The sequence below is a fragment of the Melanotaenia boesemani genome, chromosome 2 (genome assembly GCF_017639745.1).
Source record: "Melanotaenia boesemani isolate fMelBoe1 chromosome 2, fMelBoe1.pri, whole genome shotgun sequence".
Classification (NCBI taxonomy): domain Eukaryota; kingdom Metazoa; phylum Chordata; class Actinopteri; order Atheriniformes; family Melanotaeniidae; genus Melanotaenia; species Melanotaenia boesemani.
The window spans coordinates 18,805,547-18,824,660 of record NC_055683.1 but is presented as its reverse complement, the minus strand read 5'-3'; the positions used below and the strand labels follow the sequence as shown (position 1 = coordinate 18,824,660).

General features: G+C 42.3%; 1 protein-coding gene across 1 annotated transcript in view; it reads left to right on the top strand.

Annotated features, from left to right (window-relative positions):
* llgl1 (LLGL scribble cell polarity complex component 1) overlaps nt 1-19,114 on the top strand; it is a 31,660-nt gene that overhangs the window by 10,928 nt on the left and 1,618 nt on the right. Inside the window, exons 3-23 of the mRNA XM_041973834.1 lie at nt 5,746-5,827; nt 5,911-6,071; nt 6,247-6,393; nt 8,195-8,357; nt 8,538-8,673; nt 8,920-8,974; nt 9,380-9,534; nt 9,650-9,870; nt 10,564-10,631; nt 11,778-11,952; nt 13,218-13,322; nt 13,691-13,983; nt 14,139-14,289; nt 14,369-14,507; nt 14,588-14,901; nt 14,990-15,181; nt 15,297-15,369; nt 15,540-15,654; nt 15,952-16,016; nt 18,496-18,631; nt 18,700-18,782. Of these exons, the coding sequence (XP_041829768.1) occupies nt 5,746-5,827; nt 5,911-6,071; nt 6,247-6,393; nt 8,195-8,357; nt 8,538-8,673; nt 8,920-8,974; nt 9,380-9,534; nt 9,650-9,870; nt 10,564-10,631; nt 11,778-11,952; nt 13,218-13,322; nt 13,691-13,983; nt 14,139-14,289; nt 14,369-14,507; nt 14,588-14,901; nt 14,990-15,181; nt 15,297-15,369; nt 15,540-15,654; nt 15,952-16,016; nt 18,496-18,631; nt 18,700-18,778 (3,025 nt within the window). The 3' untranslated portion in view covers nt 18,779-18,782. The remainder of the gene's footprint in view (nt 1-5,745; nt 5,828-5,910; nt 6,072-6,246; nt 6,394-8,194; nt 8,358-8,537; nt 8,674-8,919; nt 8,975-9,379; nt 9,535-9,649; nt 9,871-10,563; nt 10,632-11,777; nt 11,953-13,217; nt 13,323-13,690; nt 13,984-14,138; nt 14,290-14,368; nt 14,508-14,587; nt 14,902-14,989; nt 15,182-15,296; nt 15,370-15,539; nt 15,655-15,951; nt 16,017-18,495; nt 18,632-18,699; nt 18,783-19,114) is intronic.

Genomic DNA, 19,114 nt, shown 5'->3' with positions numbered 1-19,114 from the left:
CTGGCATTTAAGTCAGCCAAAGGGGAGCTGCCTTTCACAAAACTCAAGCCAAGTACATCGTTATCATAAAAAAGATTAAACGTAAATCCAGGTCAGGAAGATTTGCCAGAAGTAACACAACTTCTTGAGCTATTTCAAAGTTTGAAATGTTTAGTTTCATTGAGTTCAGGGAAGCTAGCAATTTATTTATTTTTCTGCTTAACATTTGTGCTTAAAAAAAAGACGATTTTTTTACCTAAACATCTTTTTTGTTCACAGTAACTTGGATAAACATCAATATCTATAGAGACTGAAATCAACCCTTAAACTGTGTTAAGATGAGCTGCTGAGAGTTTTGGGGAAAATTTGGGTGCACCTTTTTGTTGGTGCACCAAAATAATAAAAATAAGCGCAACCAATGCTAAAAGTTAGTATGGAGTCCCTCATTTACCCAGATAAAATAACTTTCCCTCGCCCCACTTTTCAGATTCCCTGAAATTCTTGAGGGGGGAGTGGCTGTATAAATCTGATTGGGAGTTCCACACTTCGGTTCATCGCGTGTGTGTGTGTGTGTGTGTGTAAGCTGGTATGCGGCTGCAAATGTGTTTATTTTACTTACTACAACTTGAAGTCAGTTTTGATGCTTTAAATAAAATGGAGCTATTAGATGTGGACAAATTGGACAGTGGCTGATGCTTTGTTTCAGTATTGTCTGATGTTGTTGTTTTATGCTTTTATTATCTGTAGGGTGAACTTAAGTGACTTAAAAGGTACCAACAAATAAAATGCTTATTATATTTTAAATGATTATTATTACATACCACGAGGACGACGTTCAGTGCGACTTTAAATTGGCAACTTGAAATGAGAGTGTATGAGAGACTAGCCTACAAGCTGGTAATGCTGAATGTAGAACACACACACAAATTTAGGAAAAGTTAAAGAAACAAATATATTATAAGAGGCTGTAGGACCACAACAACCGAAGGGGGTCTGACCACCGTACCAAAAACACAGAATTGGCCATCAAAATAAATTCTTTGGGGCTTAGTGGTGTGGTGGAAATGCAAAACATGTAGATTACCCAGAATAAGTTTTACTTATCATACTAGAAAGTATACCTTGGCTACAGGCAGGACAGATAATGGGGATTTAACACGGTGTTACTCTGTCATCTTAGTGTGTTGATTAGTTTTAGGTCTGTCCCAGTTCCTTTCATTTGCGCTTTGCTTCCATTTTGTATGAAGAAGATGCAGCTTTTCTTTCGGTATCGTGGAACTCACTGATGTGACCAAAGGTACTGTCGTCCCAGCTGATTCCACAACATCAGCTAGATGTGTGTAAGGACTAAGCGATGTGGAGCTGATCTGCTTCATGTTCACATTGCTGCAGAGGAAGAGCTGCTGGGTTAATGAGATGTCTTATGTGATTTCTTTCCCCTTCCCTTAAACAGCATAACCAGTATGTGAAGAGGGACTAGAGTGCACACCATGTGTTGGAGGTGGAGAGGTACTAAAGCTAAGGAATGGGATGCAAATGAGGTGGGATTGTTTCTCTAGTGGGTGGGTGGAGTTGTTTGGCTTGTTTTGTTGGCTGTTTCTGCCAGACATCATCTGCTCATTGTGTATGTGTTTTAAGTGCAGAGAAGTTTAACTCTTCAGAGTTTTTTCAGCTTTATTTGCTTCTCCCACCAAGCATAAACTATCTTTCTGTGTGGTCAACTTGTACACTCAGTCTTTGGTCTGGTGGTCTGTCCTTCCTTCCTGTCCATCCCAATCTTCTGCTGCATTTATGTGTGTGTTGGGTGTGTGTCAGAATGGAGGACAATGCCTTCTGTTTGTCTGTATTCAGACCGTGAAATCGCTTTATCCTCGCTAACGCTCTCTCTCTGCATCACCGGCCATTTGCTCGTGTGTGTGTGTGTGTGTGTGTGTGTGTGTGTGTGAGGAAGAGACAGTGATTTGGTGAATGAGTTACTGTAGGCCCCCTTTGCGTGTGTTTTTAGGGTCCTCTTGTGAGCAGTGCAGCAGATCTTCACATGTGACACACAGCACATGTAGGCAGTTCAGCATGAGCAGCCTGTTGAATTTGTTTATTTTTTTCTCTTTTTTTAATCGTCTTAGACAAGTTAAACACAACTTCAGATGGGGCTATTAACTTTAATGTGTCCATCTGGATTTTATTGGAATGTCTGAACATTTTAATTAAATTGTATGACCTCATACCTGGAATACAGATGATGTTCCCATCATCTTCAGCTGTGCGTTGAGATTTGTGCCTAATGGGAAAGGGGTTTAAATTTAAGATGGCCAGCATGGTAAACATCACGCATGCTAAATATCTGGATGAAAGGATGCTGTTTAGCATTTATGTTGTACTATTGGCGCATTTCTCTCAAAGGCATTTTTAATGTCTTTGTTGCCTCTCTTTTCCCCTCATTGGGCGAAAACAATGTTAACGTTACCAAAATTCCTTTGAATTCCCATCCTTATTCTCTCTGCTAGTCGTGGGGTTCAGATGTCATGATTCATTGTAGACTGGAAGAACATGATGAACCTGAACGTGCATACATGTGACAGCGTGGGTGCATCTGCCCTTAAATACTCTGGACTTGTAATACTGATGAATGAGAAGACCCTTTTTGGGGGAGGGGGCTTAATCAAGGCATAAACAAACTTTTAATGAGGTGCTCATGAAAGAGGGAATCCACCCGTCTCTTGTGAGAGGGTGATGACATCATCAGTGGGAAATCCTCCACCAGCTGTCCTCTGACACCAACTTCAGGAGGTGTATCAGATGTGAGACAAGTGCCTTTTAAGTTTTTCTTAATGGCAATAAAAATCTCTACTTTACACTTGCTCATTTGACTGTCAGGCCTTTTTATCTGGGGCTGTGGGGATGACAGTTTGAAATTGGAGATGGTCTCGGTCTGGTTTCTTTGAGAGGTTCAGCAGGCTGGTTTAGAGCCAAAGCCCTGAAACAGTCTTAAACAGTCATTAGTGGTCTTTTTTTTTTTTTCCTATATGTGCTGACAGCTTTTTTAGCCAGCCTCAAAATGCCCTGTGGGGCGTGAGAGGGTGATGCATTTGTGCTGATTGAGCTTTAGCCACCATGACATCTCTGGGATATGCACACAAACCACAGCTGTCCATCTGCGCTCGGTCTCTCTGATCTTTATTACACTGCTGGGCTTTTTCTGTGATCTCTTGTCAGATTTCTCATATCTGTCTTTAAAGCTCTTTGAAACTTGTTTTAGTTTTTTGTCAATCACTCTACTGGCTCTCGGCTCTCTGTTGTTTGCTGCAGAGTTCCTTCTTCTCAACATATCAAGATACAAGTTGCATTATTGTAATGTGGCCATTTGACCAATGTAGCTATTTTAATGTCTCTTCAATTCCTTCTTGGTGTGAGTAGCTAACATATACAGGCTTTATCTTTAAGCAAAGCAGTTGGAAAATATTTTTTGAAAAACTGCTTAAAAAATAGTTGTTCATTGGTCAGAATTTGCTTGATTCAGTGCAACACTTTTCTGGACCTGCAGTGCATGACCCATAAATGAATGTTCCCCTCACACCTCGACTTCCAGCTGTCTGAGGCATGTTGTTGTAGTGAATAAAACGCAGAGACAGGAAGTGACAACACTCAGGAATGCTAGTATAACACTTGGCTTGGTCTCCAGGGGATCGGCACTGAGAGGGAGTGAATAAGGAGGGATTTAAATTGGAAGGAATAGGAGGAAGAGGAACGCAGTCCTCACAGTCGGGGTGGAGAGGAGGGGGAAAAGGAAGCACAAAAAGAGGACTTAATAAAGGAGATGTTGAAAGTTTGTTGCTCTCCACTAGACCTTTTTGGGCCCCTCTTTCTCAGATTAAAGATCAGTATCAAGGTGGTGGAAAGTGAAGGTTAAAACACTGGAGAATAGTAGTTAAAAAGATGTGTGTTATGCCTAACAATTTTTATGGATATTGGGAGTGATGGAGTTTGAATTGCTGTAAGCCAGCTCTTTATAACAAACACAAGAACTCCCCAGATTTTCTCTTATTTTCCTGCATTTTTAACCCACATTCCTACAGGCTTATGTAAGCAGTGTGTTTAAGTGTGTTGGTACTCTAAATGTGTAGTTGCTAGTGGGTGTGTGTTAATTCACAAGTTAGCCCACTTTAGCTCAGCTGCGATTAATGTCGTCACTGTTGCTGAGAGTAGTCTTTATTTTATCAACTCGGCTTTATTTCTTTGGCTAACAAAGGGGGGACTGTGAAGACTGATGTTGATTACACGCTCGCTCACTGTGGTGGTTTTGGGCATCTGCGTCATCTGGTGTTGGTAATTGCTATGAGCTTTGTTATAGAGCTCTAATTTCTCCTCCTCTTACAACTTAACCACATGTCTTCTAGTTACAGCTCCAAGTTTTAACACTCTGTCCACCCAGCTTCATTTGATTTAGTTTCTATTTAAAAACGAGGGATTCAGGAAGGGAGGGAGTGTGTATGCACATCTTTAGTGGTGTCATGTTAATATTCAGTCGTGCTTTGTATGTAATCTACAAACTACTCAAATATTTCTATTTAAATGCGGGCTATGACAGCTAAGGCCACCACTATTATGAAATTTTGGTGTCAATGATTTAAATGCCTTTTTTTTTTCTTTTTTTTTTATGCCACAATTTCTGTATACTACAAGCCTGAGTAAATCAATACTTTACATGATTAAAAGAATAACAGAAAGAACGTGAAAACATGAAAAAAGTTTTTAAGACAAAAAAATCAATAGTTGTGTAATAAAATAACTGAGCTCTGATACAGAAAATAACATGAATAGTTGAACTGATTTAATTTTTAATGCTCAAGAAGGGAGACTGGAGGGTGTGTTCCAGTTACAATGGGATTGCACTGATCAGCCTCCCTGGTAAGGTCCAGGTCCCAGAGGGAGCATGGGAGCCCAACCATGTACATTATGGTTAGGCATGTGTAATCTGCAAGAGCTTTGTGAACTTGAAGAAGGCGTTCGATTGTGTCCTTTGGAGAGTTTCTTTTGGAGTTCCTCGGGATAATGGGGTACAGAACTCCCTGATAAGGGCCGTTCACTCCCTGTACATCTGCTGTCAGAGCTTGGCCTGCATTGCCGGCTTTTATGAATTTTTAGGTGCACCCAGGGAATCAAAGGGGTCTGGTTTAGTGGAGTTTGGTAGATGATGTGGTCCTGCTTACATCAGGGCATTCTGGAGGAACCACGTCTCTCGGATGCCCCCCTCCCTTCGTAGCTGGCCAGGGAGTGGAAAGTCTAGACTTCCCTGCTGATTCGCTGCTCCTACAACCTGATCTCTGATAAGCACTAGAAGATGGATGGATGGAAAATAAAAAGTTGAAGTAAGTCCACATATGATGCACAATTCTTCGTTCTTTTAACATCTTAATACCACTTGAATCCCTCAAACATGCCTTTGTGATGGCTAATATTTATTGAACTTTTTTCAAATGGACCACCACCACCCAAATCAGAAAGTGAATTTTTCACGGTACCATAAACTACCATCTGGATGGTGACCAACGTTGGTTTTGCACTTTGACGACACATGGCTGCATCTATCATTCTTACCATCTCTGGTTATCACTCAGGTTTAGGTGTTTGGTCTTTGATACTTCCGACTACATGTATGTACAGTATGTTGTTATCAATAGGTAGATAACTCTGATCTCCTCCTTTTCCTATCGCATAAATTCCCAAATATTTACCAAGTTGTGGATTTTCTTGACGAGATCCTTCCAGCTATGGGGCCCCGGGTGTGGAGTTCACGGGACTACACAAAGATACCACAGCCGTCACACAGATCCACTTCCTGCCCGGTCAGGTGAGGCCATTTTTCTTTGGGGGGGGGGACCACAACCTGTGAGCCATTAAATGTGTGACGTGTGATGTCTGATTTGTTTTCAGGGTCGTCTTCTGTCGCTGTTGGATGACAACACGATTCATCTCTGGGAATTGGTAGCAGGCCCACCAAAAGAGGTGGGAGGAGCTAAGAAAGAGGGTGTGGTCTCCCTCCAGGAAGTGGAAAGCTATAGTCTCCCTGGAAGACCTGGCATCGAAAGCTGCAGGTAACCTGTAATGGTCTAACCACTTTCAGATATTTGGAAAAACTACAATTTTGCTATTTAAGTGCTCTCTGACTGTATGCTCTATGAAGAATCCTACAATTAAAATATTTTTTTTATTTATTAACTTTTCCTCATTGTGTTCAACCAAATTAAGTAAATTTTTTTTTCTTTGCAGCGCCACCCGGGTGACTGTCCTCCTCTTGCTAAAGTCATGTGACTTGCTCTGCATGGGAACTGAAGGAGGGGGTGTGTACTTCCTGGATTTGCCCCGCCTCTCGCTGAAGGAGAACCAGACGCTGCTCCAGGATCAGGTCATGCAGAGGTGAGACAGCTGTATGGGACACAGAAAGAAACGGGTCCAATGGATACAAAAAACATTTTTAGGTTTGTTTGAGATGATGTTGAGAAAAAGATAATGAGCAAAACTGAAATGGAGAGCGCAGCTGATTCTTGATGCTAGCTTTTTACTTATTTATTCTTTTAGTTGTTTGCTAAAAAATTCCTTATAAATGAACAGAAAAACAACTCTGTCATCCTTATCTTCCCAGTGATGATCCTGCACAAGCACAAACGTCTAAATCTAAATTTCTATACTAACTTAAAGTGTGAATGAATAAGGTGCAAATCCAACAGACTGTTTGTTTGCTTCTGTTGCCTGGTAACGGTCAGTCAGATCTAATCAATGCACACCCACGCCGTCCTGATGAAGAACACTGACTCATCGATAACATAGTGTGGTGTGCAGTGATTATAGTCCAGCAGCAAACTATAACAAAACTGTGAAGAGACTTCTGACAGAAATTGCTGGCACGAAAACAAAAACCTTTAATCATCAAAGAAATTTAAACAACGTTGAATGATGGCAAGATGACAAACAGGCATGGGTTTAATACCGGAAACTAGTTTCTTTATATTTTGTGCTGCAGCCATCTCTCATTAACCAGGCTTGTTTAGGAAAGTGAGCAGAACTGAGGCATAATGAAAGCTCTGATAAGGCGTGTGTGTGTGTGTGTGTATGTGTGTGTTTTGTTTGTGCAAAGGAGGAGGGAAGGTTTTAGACAGTGATGCTTTGTACCGGCTGCCAAAACGTGGTGTTCCGGTTGGGGAAGTGCTTCAGCTGAATATCCAACGTGCACATGCAGAGAGACACATAAGCACGTTAATCCACACACACTCTCACACACACGGGCTCATCACCAGGACTCAGCAGCAGGATGCTTGATTCCCTAAAAATACTTAGGAACACAGAGACGGAGACAATGGAATGCTTTGTTGGGAATGTTTTGGCCTCCGTGCTTCCGGAGAGGATCTTCCTCAGTGAACTCCACCACAGCAGTGAGGCTGACGCTTACTGTTTGAGTGTGTGGGTGTGTGTGTGTGTGTGTGATGGTTCTGCTTCATCTGCACTAAAAAGTCCAGAAACCTTGCTCCGTTTGTCTCTTTATTTTCTCTCCTCTTCTGTCTTGTCCCTCAGTTTTCCCTGTCCATGGCTGAGGGAATCCTCTGACATCTTGAGGGTGTATCCTGCTCCACATTCCTCTGCTGCCTCAGAGGAATGTCTAGCTCACAAGCCCCAGCATTATATTGATTTCACTCTTGTTGTTGTTGGAAGAGCAGCCTGTGCTGTTTTCATTCCTACAGATGGTTTGCACTCCGTCTTCATATTTTATACATGTTTTAATCATTTTGGAGGTTTGCCTTCGGGTGCTTTTGATGCAGATGAACAGGAAGTTTTGTGCATTTTAATATCTGCAGATATTAAAAGCTTCCATAGGTTTTGTTTAGTATATGTTAGTGTTCGCCATCATTAAGTGCTGATTTAGGACTTCATTTCTTGTTCCATATTTAATTTTTATTAATTTTTCATCACTAGTTGACCAAAATTTGACCAATCTATGGAGGTTTGGTCACATTTATATAAGTAGTTGCTCACAAATGCTTGTCGTGTGTCTGATGTAATCTCCTTGTTTCTATGGTAACTGTATCATTAGACAATAATGCCACTGTATTTTTAACTGGAAATTATAGTGATTTACGTCTTTCCGGGACTACAGTCAAGCAGTTTCTTTATGGAAAAAGCTACAGATGTGGTGGTGATATGTTTTTCATTTTTCCTCTTCCAGCCTGCCAGATGACTACAGATGTGGGAAATCTTTAGGACCAGTGGAATCTCTTCAGGAACATCCTCAGCAGCCAGGGAAGATTCTGATTGGCTACAGCCGGGGCTTGGTGGTCCTGTGGGATCTGAGTACCCGACATGCAGAGCAGCTGTTTCTTGGAAAGCAGGTACTCAATAGAGAGAACAAAGTTAAATCACAGCGGTTTTACTACAAAAGTGTGTGGTTTTTTTTTCTCTTCTTTCTTCAGTCTAGTCAGTGGATTGACATTGTGTGATGAATTTAGATTTTTTTTTTCCTGTGACCTGGACTGATTGCTGTGTGTGTGTGTGTGTGTGCCACCATGCAGCAGCTGGAGAGTCTGGTGTGGGAATGCTCTGGAAATCTATTCGTCTGTTCCCATAATGATGGTGGCTACTCTGTGTGGGCTGTTACCAGCGGCAACACTTACAATCACCAGCCAGTGTCCTCCACCATCCCATATGGTGAGAAATGCACACAAAGAGCACAACTACACACACTCCACACGTTGTTGGTGCATGTTTGAGACTCCAGCATCACGTGACTCTCAGCTGATTTATGAGAAAAATTTGTATTTGTGTTTCCTGTTGGTGGGATTTTTAGATGATCTAGAGTCATCCATTCTTATGCTGTCTTACACTAAGATATGTTAGATGAGACCAATAGCATGTTTTTGTTGGTATTACAGTTGGTATGATTTCCTGTTACAGGTCCATTTCCCTGCAAAGCTATTAACAAGATCCTCTGGAGGACAACACAGGCAGGGTGGGTGTTGTCTTTTGTTACTATATGTGGAAGTAAAGCATCTTATATGTTCACAAGCCAATGTGCAAGAGGCATTGTGTTTTGGGGCATGCAGGATGTGTATTGACCATACCTACTGAATTGTAGGAGTGTGACCACCAAGACCAACAAACTTTAATGATTGGACAGATGGAATAATCTCTGTAGCATGTGTATGTCTACTAAACCCAATTCAAGTTTGCTGGTTGGATTTTTGTCGTTGTACATCTTAAAGTTTAAAATTCCTCCCCTGAGAAAACTATTGTAGTTAACAGTGAGCAGGACTCTGATAATTTAACAGGATTTCTGTCTGCGTGTTGTTCACCATGACACATAAACACGATTGAGAGTTGATATTTACTGTATTTCTGCTGTTTCTCTGACCAGTTCACCGGTGCTGTTATACAGTGGAGGGATGCCCAGAGCCAGCTATGGCGACCGCCACTGTCTCACCGTCCAACAGGACAAAGAGCACGTCACTCTCGATTTCACATCTCGAGTGATCGACTTCTTCACTGTGCACAGCATAGAGCAGGATAAAGGTGAGCCTCTGGCCAGCACTAGAAACATGTATTTATGTTTTTTTTTCCTTCCTTTTTTGGATCAAGAATTTCATTCCCTCAGTCCTGAATCTGCTGTCTGGCTTCTCCTCTGCAGAGTTTGACGACCCGTCAGCTTTGGTCGTGTTACTCGAAGAGGAGCTGGTTGTGATTGATCTCCAGACCCCGGGGTGGCCCTCTCTGCCCACCCCCTACCTCGCTCCTCTTCACTCCTCAGCGATCACCTGCTCCTGCCACATCTCCAGCGTTCCTCCCAAACTGTGGGAGAGGCTGATCAACGCCGGGAAAGCACAACAGGGCCGGCAGCACACACAAAAGGTGAGAACAGCTGTAAGACCATTGGTCTTAATGGTGAATGAGCATCGATGAACATCAGGATTATCGTGCAAACTGGTTTAAACGTGCAGTACGAAAATCCAAGTTAAGCAGCTTAAAACAAACATGTTAAAACACAATATGGCTGATCATGGTTCTCTGTAGGTGCTGGTACTTTTGCGAAGCTCACAGACATCTAAACCGGTAACTGCTGAAGGGAAATGACAGTTTGAACACTAAGTCTACTTGCGTGTATATAAATAGACTCATTGTACCAGCTGATCTGACCTCACAGGCCTAACAATGAGGAGAGGAAACGGGCATGAATGTGACCTGCTGCTAGTCTGTGAGCTTAAAGAGCAGGTGTAAGCAGTTAAAGGCTTTAGAGTGTTTTAGCTTGGATCAGTTGTTTGATCAGTCGCAGATTAGGCTCACAAGCGCATGCAGACACACACAGCTGTTGCGTTCATAAATTAAGACTCTTTGTGTGAGGCCAAACCAGAGAAGCTGGCAGTGAAACAGAGCTGCTGAAGATGGTAGATACATTTTCTGTACTTTGAGCTGAAGTCATGATGACATGAAAAAAAGAAGGAAGTGTATTTCTCTACAGTGAAATTCAGTATGTGAATAATTTCCAATGCAGTTCTTCATTTTGAGTGCTAATTTGGCTTCTTCTCCCCCCCCCCATTTGTGTAGAGCTGGCCAATATGTGGAGGGAAAAACCTGGCACCTCCACCCAAACAGCAAGAGCTGCTGTTGACCGGGTTTGTACACACAAAGATAAACACAAAACTCTGGTGATGCCCACAACGTAGTTGGATTCAGGCTTTTTTATTATTATTTTTATTATTATCATCTCGTGCTGTTTTAGTAAGTTTAACCCCTAAAACGTCCCAACAGCTCACTGGAGGACTGTCGGCTCTTACCTACACAAAAAAACATGCAATATACTGTCAAAAACATTGTCATGTAATTAATGCAAAAAGGCTAGAAATTCACTGATCACACCAGGCAGAATTGACACTCCCTGATTTACTGACTGTAAAATCTGTGTTTCTGGCTCGTTTTCATGGCACACTTATATTGATTATGTGTATTCCTGGAGCAGCCATTGCAAAGCAGCACCCCGAGGCTGAGAAAGTGCACAACCCTCAAATCTCCTAAAGCTTAGTGGTGTCGCTTTAAAATCTACTACTTTGTCAGTTTTTGTTCCTGAGGTGCCTGATGAAGGCTAATTCTGCATCCATCTTGCATCCTGTCTGTAGTCTGAGCTCTTTCCAGTCAGGAAAAGTCAGATGTTGACTCTTGTCTTATTTCTTACTCTCTCCCTTTCTCTTTTTCTTCTCTTCCTCAGCTGATGTTCTTGTTTCTGAATCAGACATGTTGAACATCCAAAACGGCCAGTGTGTTCATATCTAGGTATTGGTTTGTGTCGCGTTGCGATAAAATGACAGTGTCCCCTGATGAAAAAGAAAGTTGTGAAGTTTAGTTTCTCAGCAGCAGGACTCAGCTGGGCAACGACAGCTCCAGGAATGTACATAATAAATGTCAGTGCGCCATCAGAATGATTCAGAAACACTTATTGTGAAGGTTAGGAGGTTTCCTAGTGATAGTTTTTACAATCAAAACAGAAAGTGCAAAGTTGAGACAGCCCAGCTTTAAAGACTCTCACGTATTCACTTATTGTTTGATTATAAAATGTTTGCTTCTAAAATAGCAACAAACTGCTGTAAAATAATTGTAAAAGATCAGCTGGACACATGTTCTGTCCTCTAAGTCCAGTTTTCATTTAAATGTTCCTGCTGAAACCTCACAGAGCTGTTTAAGCTACAAATGGAAACCAGAGAGTAAACATAAAACAAGTTCAAAGCCGTGGCTGTGTGTTTTTCATTTAAACTTCACATTTGCAGACATGAGGACGGCACTGTGCGTTTTTGGGACGCGTCCGGCGTTGCTCTCACCCCGCTGTACAAGCTCAGCACAGCCAACGTCTTCCACACCGACTGCGACCCCAGCGACGACCCTCACGACGCCGGCAACGACCCCGACATGCAGCAGGAGGAGGAATGGCCTCCCTTCAGGAAGGTGAGAATTGAGGGAAGTCATTCGAGTTAAAGTCTTTCCTCCTGAGTTCAGACGTGAGGTTGTGTTTTATTGGCTGAAGCAATGAAGTTGGTCTGTCTTGCGTGCACACACACCATCCTAAAACACTCCATCTGCAACCTCCTTTTCTCATCGGATTGTTTTCATGTGTTTGGATCTGAGACAGACCCACCCCATTGTTCTTGTTATTTAAAGTGGACTCTGAAATAACCGCCGTCTCATTCGAGTTTAATTGTTTTTTGGTGGAAAGTTAAATGAACTGGTTTGCAACTGGAAAACAGTTTCATGACAGCAGATTCTGAGTAGTTTGGTGTCGGCAGATGGAAAATAGAGATTGGAGATGGGACATGAAAGTGCTTCCTGAATCATAAAACGAACCGTTTTACAGTGCTTGGGCGTATGAACAGGATTAGCATATAGTATCTGTGATCCTAAATGGATGAAAACGAAGCTCTATGATGCATAAAAGAGGGAATATTGAGTGAATTTACATGTCCAAAGTCCCTCAAGGCCTGTTGTCATGTTTTTCTTTCACTTTTTTTTCCCTCTTCTTCTGTGTCCTTGTGTATCCAGCAGTAACAGAGTTGCATGTTAAGGAATGTGGTTCTCATATGGGATGAAGTGCTTTTCCCTTTTTTTCTGAGCTGTAATGAAAACCAGACCCGTCAGCCCACTCTTCTCTGCGTTCATGTCTGTGTGTTTTTGTGACCAACTTATCCAACTTTTTTGTTGTGCAAAGACGGATTCCTGGCGTTTCTGTGTGGGAGGGAGGGAGAGAAGGAGGGAGGGCAGATAAATGTGTATGTTGAGCATATATGAAGGGAAAAGAGGAATTGTTCTGGATTAAAGGAAGAAGAGAAGTTGTCATTGTTAAATGAAGAAAGCGTCAGGTTGTAAGCAACATGTAGGAAGAGATGATTTTAGTTAACAAGTTTCTAAGAAAGGGCTGAACTTGTGAAGACAGGAAGTTTATCAGATGACGTACACGTTGTGTAAATGGATCATTTATTACTAATATTTCCTAACTGTGAGTCTCAGACGTTTTCTGTTTGGTTCTGTAGTTATGTCATTGCACTATTCACTCAGATAACCAGTGTTTAAAACTGATAACAAGCTACAATAAATGAGGAAAAAAAAAAAGAAATTCCTAAACCACCACCTCCAAACAAACACATTTGACTTTTTTTTTCTCAAATGAATTCAAGTTATTCCAACCAATGTTTTTTCTTTTTTTTTTCTTTTTTAAGGTGGGCTGTTTTGACCCGTACAGCGACGACCCCAGGCTCGGCATCCAGAAGATCAGTCTGTGCAAATACAGCAACAAGCTGGTGGTGGCTGGAACTGCAGGACAGGTAATATGAGTGAAAAGCAAACGAGGGCAGCTAGAAAAGAAAGAGGTGCTGTACTTTGTTAAAATTCCCTTGTCGTAGATTAACCAAATGACCTCTTCAGGCATCCCTGGTGGGATGAATGAACATGATTATGGATCATAACCTTTTGAATGCTGTTTGTAGATCCAAGAAACACCTGTTTTGGTTATGTTCATGTTCTTACCTGAGGTTTTTTTTTATATAAGGGTGCAATAAATTCTTCATATTTTGATTAGCTGTAGTGATTAAATGTTAAAGTCTCCCTTAATTTTTTTTTTAACTACATTTCAAGATGTATGTCATGAACAAGTGGTGAAATCTTTGTAAAAGTTTCTTCTTTATCTGCTCAGGTGATAGTGCTGGGTTTAAGTGACGAGCGTTCGGACCATTTGGTGGACGTATCGGTGGTTGATTTGCTGCAGGACCGGGAGGGCTTCACCTGGAAGGGCCACGACAGGCTAGAACCGCGCCTCAAACCCGCCCCCTTTCCTCCTGGCTTTCAGCCTCTGGTGGTGGTACAGTGCCTGCCCCCCGCTTCGGTCACGGCGGTGGCACTGCACGCTGAGTGGAACCTGATCTCCTTCGGGACGAGTCATGGATTTGGCCTTTTTGACTACCACAGGCGAAATGCTGTGCTGGCTAGGTTTGGACACACAATCACTGTCCCCTCTCCTTATTTGCTACTTTCACTTTGTCTGAAACTGTAAATGTTAAAATGATTTTTCTTCTGTTTTCTTTATATAACATTTGACAAAATGACAAACTGTTTCAGCTTCGTTGCTCTTCATGCTCCTGTAGGTGCACCCTGCACCCTAATGACTCCTTGGCGATGGAGGGTCCCTTGTCCAGAGTCAAGTCCTTGAAAAAATCACTACGTCAGAGCTTCAGACGCATCCGGAAAAGCAGGGTATCAGGGAAGAAGCGGGCCATCGCCACACCCACCAGCAAGGTAAGTAGCGTGTAAGCCACACAGAGCGCTGTAGCAACAGTTTATTTCTGGCGTCTCTAAATATCTGTGCTAATTGTAGGTCCAGGAGGCCAACGCTGCTCTGGCCGAGCAGGAGGAAATAGCTCCTGTCCAGCGAAGGATTGAACCACGGTCAGCAGACGACTCGCTGTCTGGAGTGGTCCGCTGTCTCTGCTTCGCAGACACTTTTCTTCGTGATGGTGCATTTCACTTTTTTTGTGGATTCAATCACCTTTAAAGGTCTTTGATTAACTTTACAATAACATGCTGTCTCCTTCAGGTACACACCACGGTCCCACGCTTTGGGCAGGCACAAACTCGGGTAGTGTTTACGCCTACGCCCTGGAGGTGCCCGGCGTCAGTTCGGGCCGTGTGTGCGAGCGAGCCGGAGCGAGCGAGAGCAGCGCGTGTGTGGAGGCAGTGTTGGGTAAAGAGATCCAGCTGATGCACAGGGCTCCGGTGGTGTCCATATGTGTACTGGATGGGCGGGGGAAGCCATTACCGGATCCATACGAAGCCTCCCAGGACCTCGCCATCGCCCCAGATATGACGAACGCGCACTCTGTCCTTATTGCATCAGAGGAACAGCTCAAAGTACTGACTGACTGAGTGACGTCATTCACAGACTACTAACGTTACAGTTTGAAATCCCAACACTCTTCCTCCTCTGCTCTGTCTGCAGGTGTTCTCGCTGCCTAAAGTCAGCGCTAAGACCAAGTTCAAGCTGACGGCTCATGAAGGCTGTCGGGTGAGGAAGGTCGCCCTGGTACTCTTCAACTCCACCGCTCAGGAAGACTACAGTGAACACACACTTGTCTGTCTCACCAATCTCGGAGACATGCACCTCTTTAACATCCCCGGCCTCCGACCACAGGTAGGACCGAGTCTGCGAGTTAGTTTAAGCATCATATTTCTATTTACAGACCTGTGTGTTTTATTCAATTTGTGTTGTCACACGATAGACTCAGGATTCAGTTTTATGTTTTTAGGTGCGTTACGACTGCATCCGTAAAGAGGACATCAGTGGTATCGCTTCCTGCGTCTTCACTAAGAACGGACAAGGTGAGGAGAGCTTGCTTTACAACAGTCTTCTTGCATCCAATACACACATTTCACACCTGAACATTACTTTTTCTTCATTGAGGTAATTGAAGAGCTATTAAAGTTGATTTTTACCAAGATTTTTCCACATTCTTTAGAAGATTTTGACTGACTTGTGTTGTCCTCTGCAGGGTTTTATCTGATCTCCCCTTCAGAGTACGAGAGGTTCTCCCTGTCCGCCAAAGTTCTAACTGAACCGCTCTGCTCTGTTCAGCTGGACCGGCCACTAGAGGCAACGCAGGCTAGGTAACAAACGCCAGCACAATTTATATAGGGCTCCTACAGTGCATTGACCTGGTCCACATGCTTACACACACAGTTCAGTGTCTAATTTAGTTGAATAATTAAAATAAAGATGATAAAAGCTGTCAAAGCTGTTAAAACCACTAAACCTGCTGCTCTCTCACATTCTCAGCTCCTACCAGCTCTTTTTTTTTTTTTTTTACAGATTTACAGACATGTAAGCAAAGAAATGATGTAATTGTTTTATTATGACTCTGTGTGCTGCCCGAGTGAGTGATGCGTACTCACGTGTCTCCACAGTGATGGCACCATGACGCAGCCACAGGCCAACGGGACCCACAAGAACCAGATGGGCCAAGCTGAAGGTACATCCGAGTAAACACTCACTTTCTTGTTCTCCCTCCTCCTTGTTCTTTCCTTTTTTTTCTTTTTTAAATTCTTGTCCTCTTATAACATCCCTCTTCATCACTCTGAACCTTTTAAAACCCTGACCATGCCTTGCTGGGGTCCCCCTCTCATCTCTATAGTAACCATTCAGTATGCCCCAGTTGTCTCTCCAGCCAGTCTCTCCTTCCCTGGCAGGGAGCACAGGTTGTCATGGCGACTGGTTAGTACTTCATCTGGCACTTGGTTATTAACAACTTTCATGAAGGCATCAGTGTTTCAGTGTCTTTGCTTCCATGTTGAAACATTGTGAGGTTAGAACTCAGTAAGGTACGTCAGGACTGTCTTTATGTGCATCGTCACTGTCGTGGTCGCAAGCCTGGCGGCTACGTCTGAAGACAGACCGCACTTAAATTACCAAACACTAACTTTGTTTTATTAGAGTATAATGAGAACGAGAGGGATCCTCCTGCAGTCTGTTAGCTCATGCAGCATGAAGGCCCTTTATTTTCTGATTTTTTGCATCCATCTTTTAATGCAGTCACTGTATGGGTTCTTTGTAGATGCCCTTAATAAACAAGGTTCAACAGACCTAAACTTATAAATATTTAACTTATAATTACTGATTTTTGTTTTTTACTTACAAAAGCTTTAAGATGATATATTATTTGTTATCTTTGGCTGAGACGTCTGTCACTGGCCAGAATATAACATACATGTTAATAATGTTCATGTGTCTTGGGTATCAAAAATGTCATAAAATAAATTAAGTTTTAAATTAAGTGGAATTAAATCAGCTTAAATTAAAAGAAATTAACTAAAAAGTTAATTAAAAAAATAATTTTAATAATAAAAAAAAATCTAAAAAGAAATCTGGAAATTTGTGTCTGGTAACATATGGGATCTTGAAATGTAAAAATAACAAACACCACTTGAGGCGCTTTCATTAGAGGAAAATATGGTATCATGCTTGTCTGATGTTAGAAACTGCTACCATGTTTACTCAAGCCTGGTCCTCAGGACCCACTGCCCTGCAGGTTTCAGATGCTTCCGCACTTTGACACACCTGGATGAAATAAAAGCTCATTAACATGAATTTCCCTGCAAGGGATTAATAAAGTATTTCTGATTTCTGATTTCTGATTAACAGGCTCACAAAGAGCTTGGGGAGTTCAGTTAATCTCAATCAGGAGGGTTGGAGTTGTGAGAACATGCAATGGTAGTGGGTCTTGAGAAACACTGCTGGTCTCATCGTGTGCAAGGACCTCTTGGGCCACCGTCCTCCTGGTTTTAGAAGTTTTCCTGCTGTATCACACCAGACTCAAAGAGATTCTTTATCTGTTAAGTTCTACACAAGCCTCTTTATGACCCCGTTCATCTGAGTCAGGTGTGACGCAGCAGTGGACCAACAGGACAGTGTTGGCAATTCCTGCACTACCGTGTTGCCATGCCAACCTTTACTGATTATATTAAAATCAAGTAGGTGTGTATGAAGACCATGAACCTGATGGTTCTGCTCAATGAAGTGACTTCAGTTCCTTTCAGGATGTCAGTGTTCACTTCAAGTGCTTCCAACATTCAAGAAGTTTCTCCCCAAACTATAAATATTAACCACAGGGTGGTGCTACAGCAAAAAGTTGATGGTGCTCACTGTCTTTAAGATCAATCTAAGTTTATACAATGTTTCCAAATATCCTAGAAGTAATAGCTTAGATTATTTAATTTCAATATAAGTTCCTTAACATACATGAATTTAATACAAATTATCTTAAAAATACCACATAGAAATATTGATTTATGGTGCTTATCATTTTTAACAAGGGTTTTTTATTTTGTTTTTGTTTGATGATTACATGTTTGCTGCTGTCGGCAGTAACCAGAAAGCAAAGGTTTGATGAAAAATGGCTGAAAAAACTCAAGATTGTGTAAGAAGGTCTTCAAACTGTGAGATAATCAGAAGAAGATGGTGGGTTGAGTCTGTAGTTTCAAGCCGTCTGTGATGCTGCAGTAAATTTAGACAGAAACGGTTTATCTTTATTCCTCACCTCTTCTGGTTGCTTCTTTGTTTTCATAAACTTTTGTATAAAACTGTTGCTAAATTTCACTGCATGTATTTTGGGTTACTGTGAAGGTGGTGTAAATGCTTCAGAGTGACATTCAAAAAGGCTTAAGGTTTTAAATCTAGCCTGCCTGAACCTGCAGAAATCCAGTGTGTATATGTATTTATACCTGTGTAATAGATATTTCAGTCTTGGCCAAAGTTGAGGGTAATCATGTTGTCTGCAGAGCTAAGCCAGGCTTATAAAAGCATAAACCTCAGCCATCTTTCCTCCTATGTGAGATGTTCTCAAAGTGCTGCTGAACTCTTGTTTTTGTTTAGATTTATCACATTTACTCACCATCAAAAATATGATTTTACCTAATGATCATAGGAAACAACTCTGGATTTCTCCCTGACAGGACAAACACAGGAGCCTCCGAGTACTCTGTCTTCTCCCGTCCTGGACACCCCGCTGGACTCGCCTCTCAGCTGCGCTGACCTCACCCTCGACTCGACCGGAGAGCTCACCGTGGAGGACGTCAGGGATTTCCTAACGTAGGCTCAGACACACACGTTTTCATTTTCTCTAAAGACCAGAATTAACTTGTGCATCTATCTGACAGAACTGTGGACGAGGCAGAAAATAATCTGAAGAACATGAAAGAGGAGGAAGGACTCTCCACCGGCATCCTCATCAACTGAACAGGTGAGAATTGTTTTTCATGCAGCGGTAGAGGATGTTTGCTTGAGCACACGCTTGCTCAAAACACCAGTGGGTATGTGAGAGGGGTTAAACCCATGCAGACACCTGTTTCTAATGGAGCAGCGTGTGCACACTTCAAAGACTCGTTCTGTCTGCACGCTGCATTCCTGCTGCAAACCCTCCACTGTGGCTTTGAGAAGCCCAAACCATTTCCATCCGGGCCAAAAAGAACACATTCAGTGTTGTAAAGCTTGTTCTTCAGCCGGCTGAGGGCTAATTTGTGTGCTTCACACCTCAGTCGTGCCTATTTATTTGCTTCACTTTCTCAAAGCTCA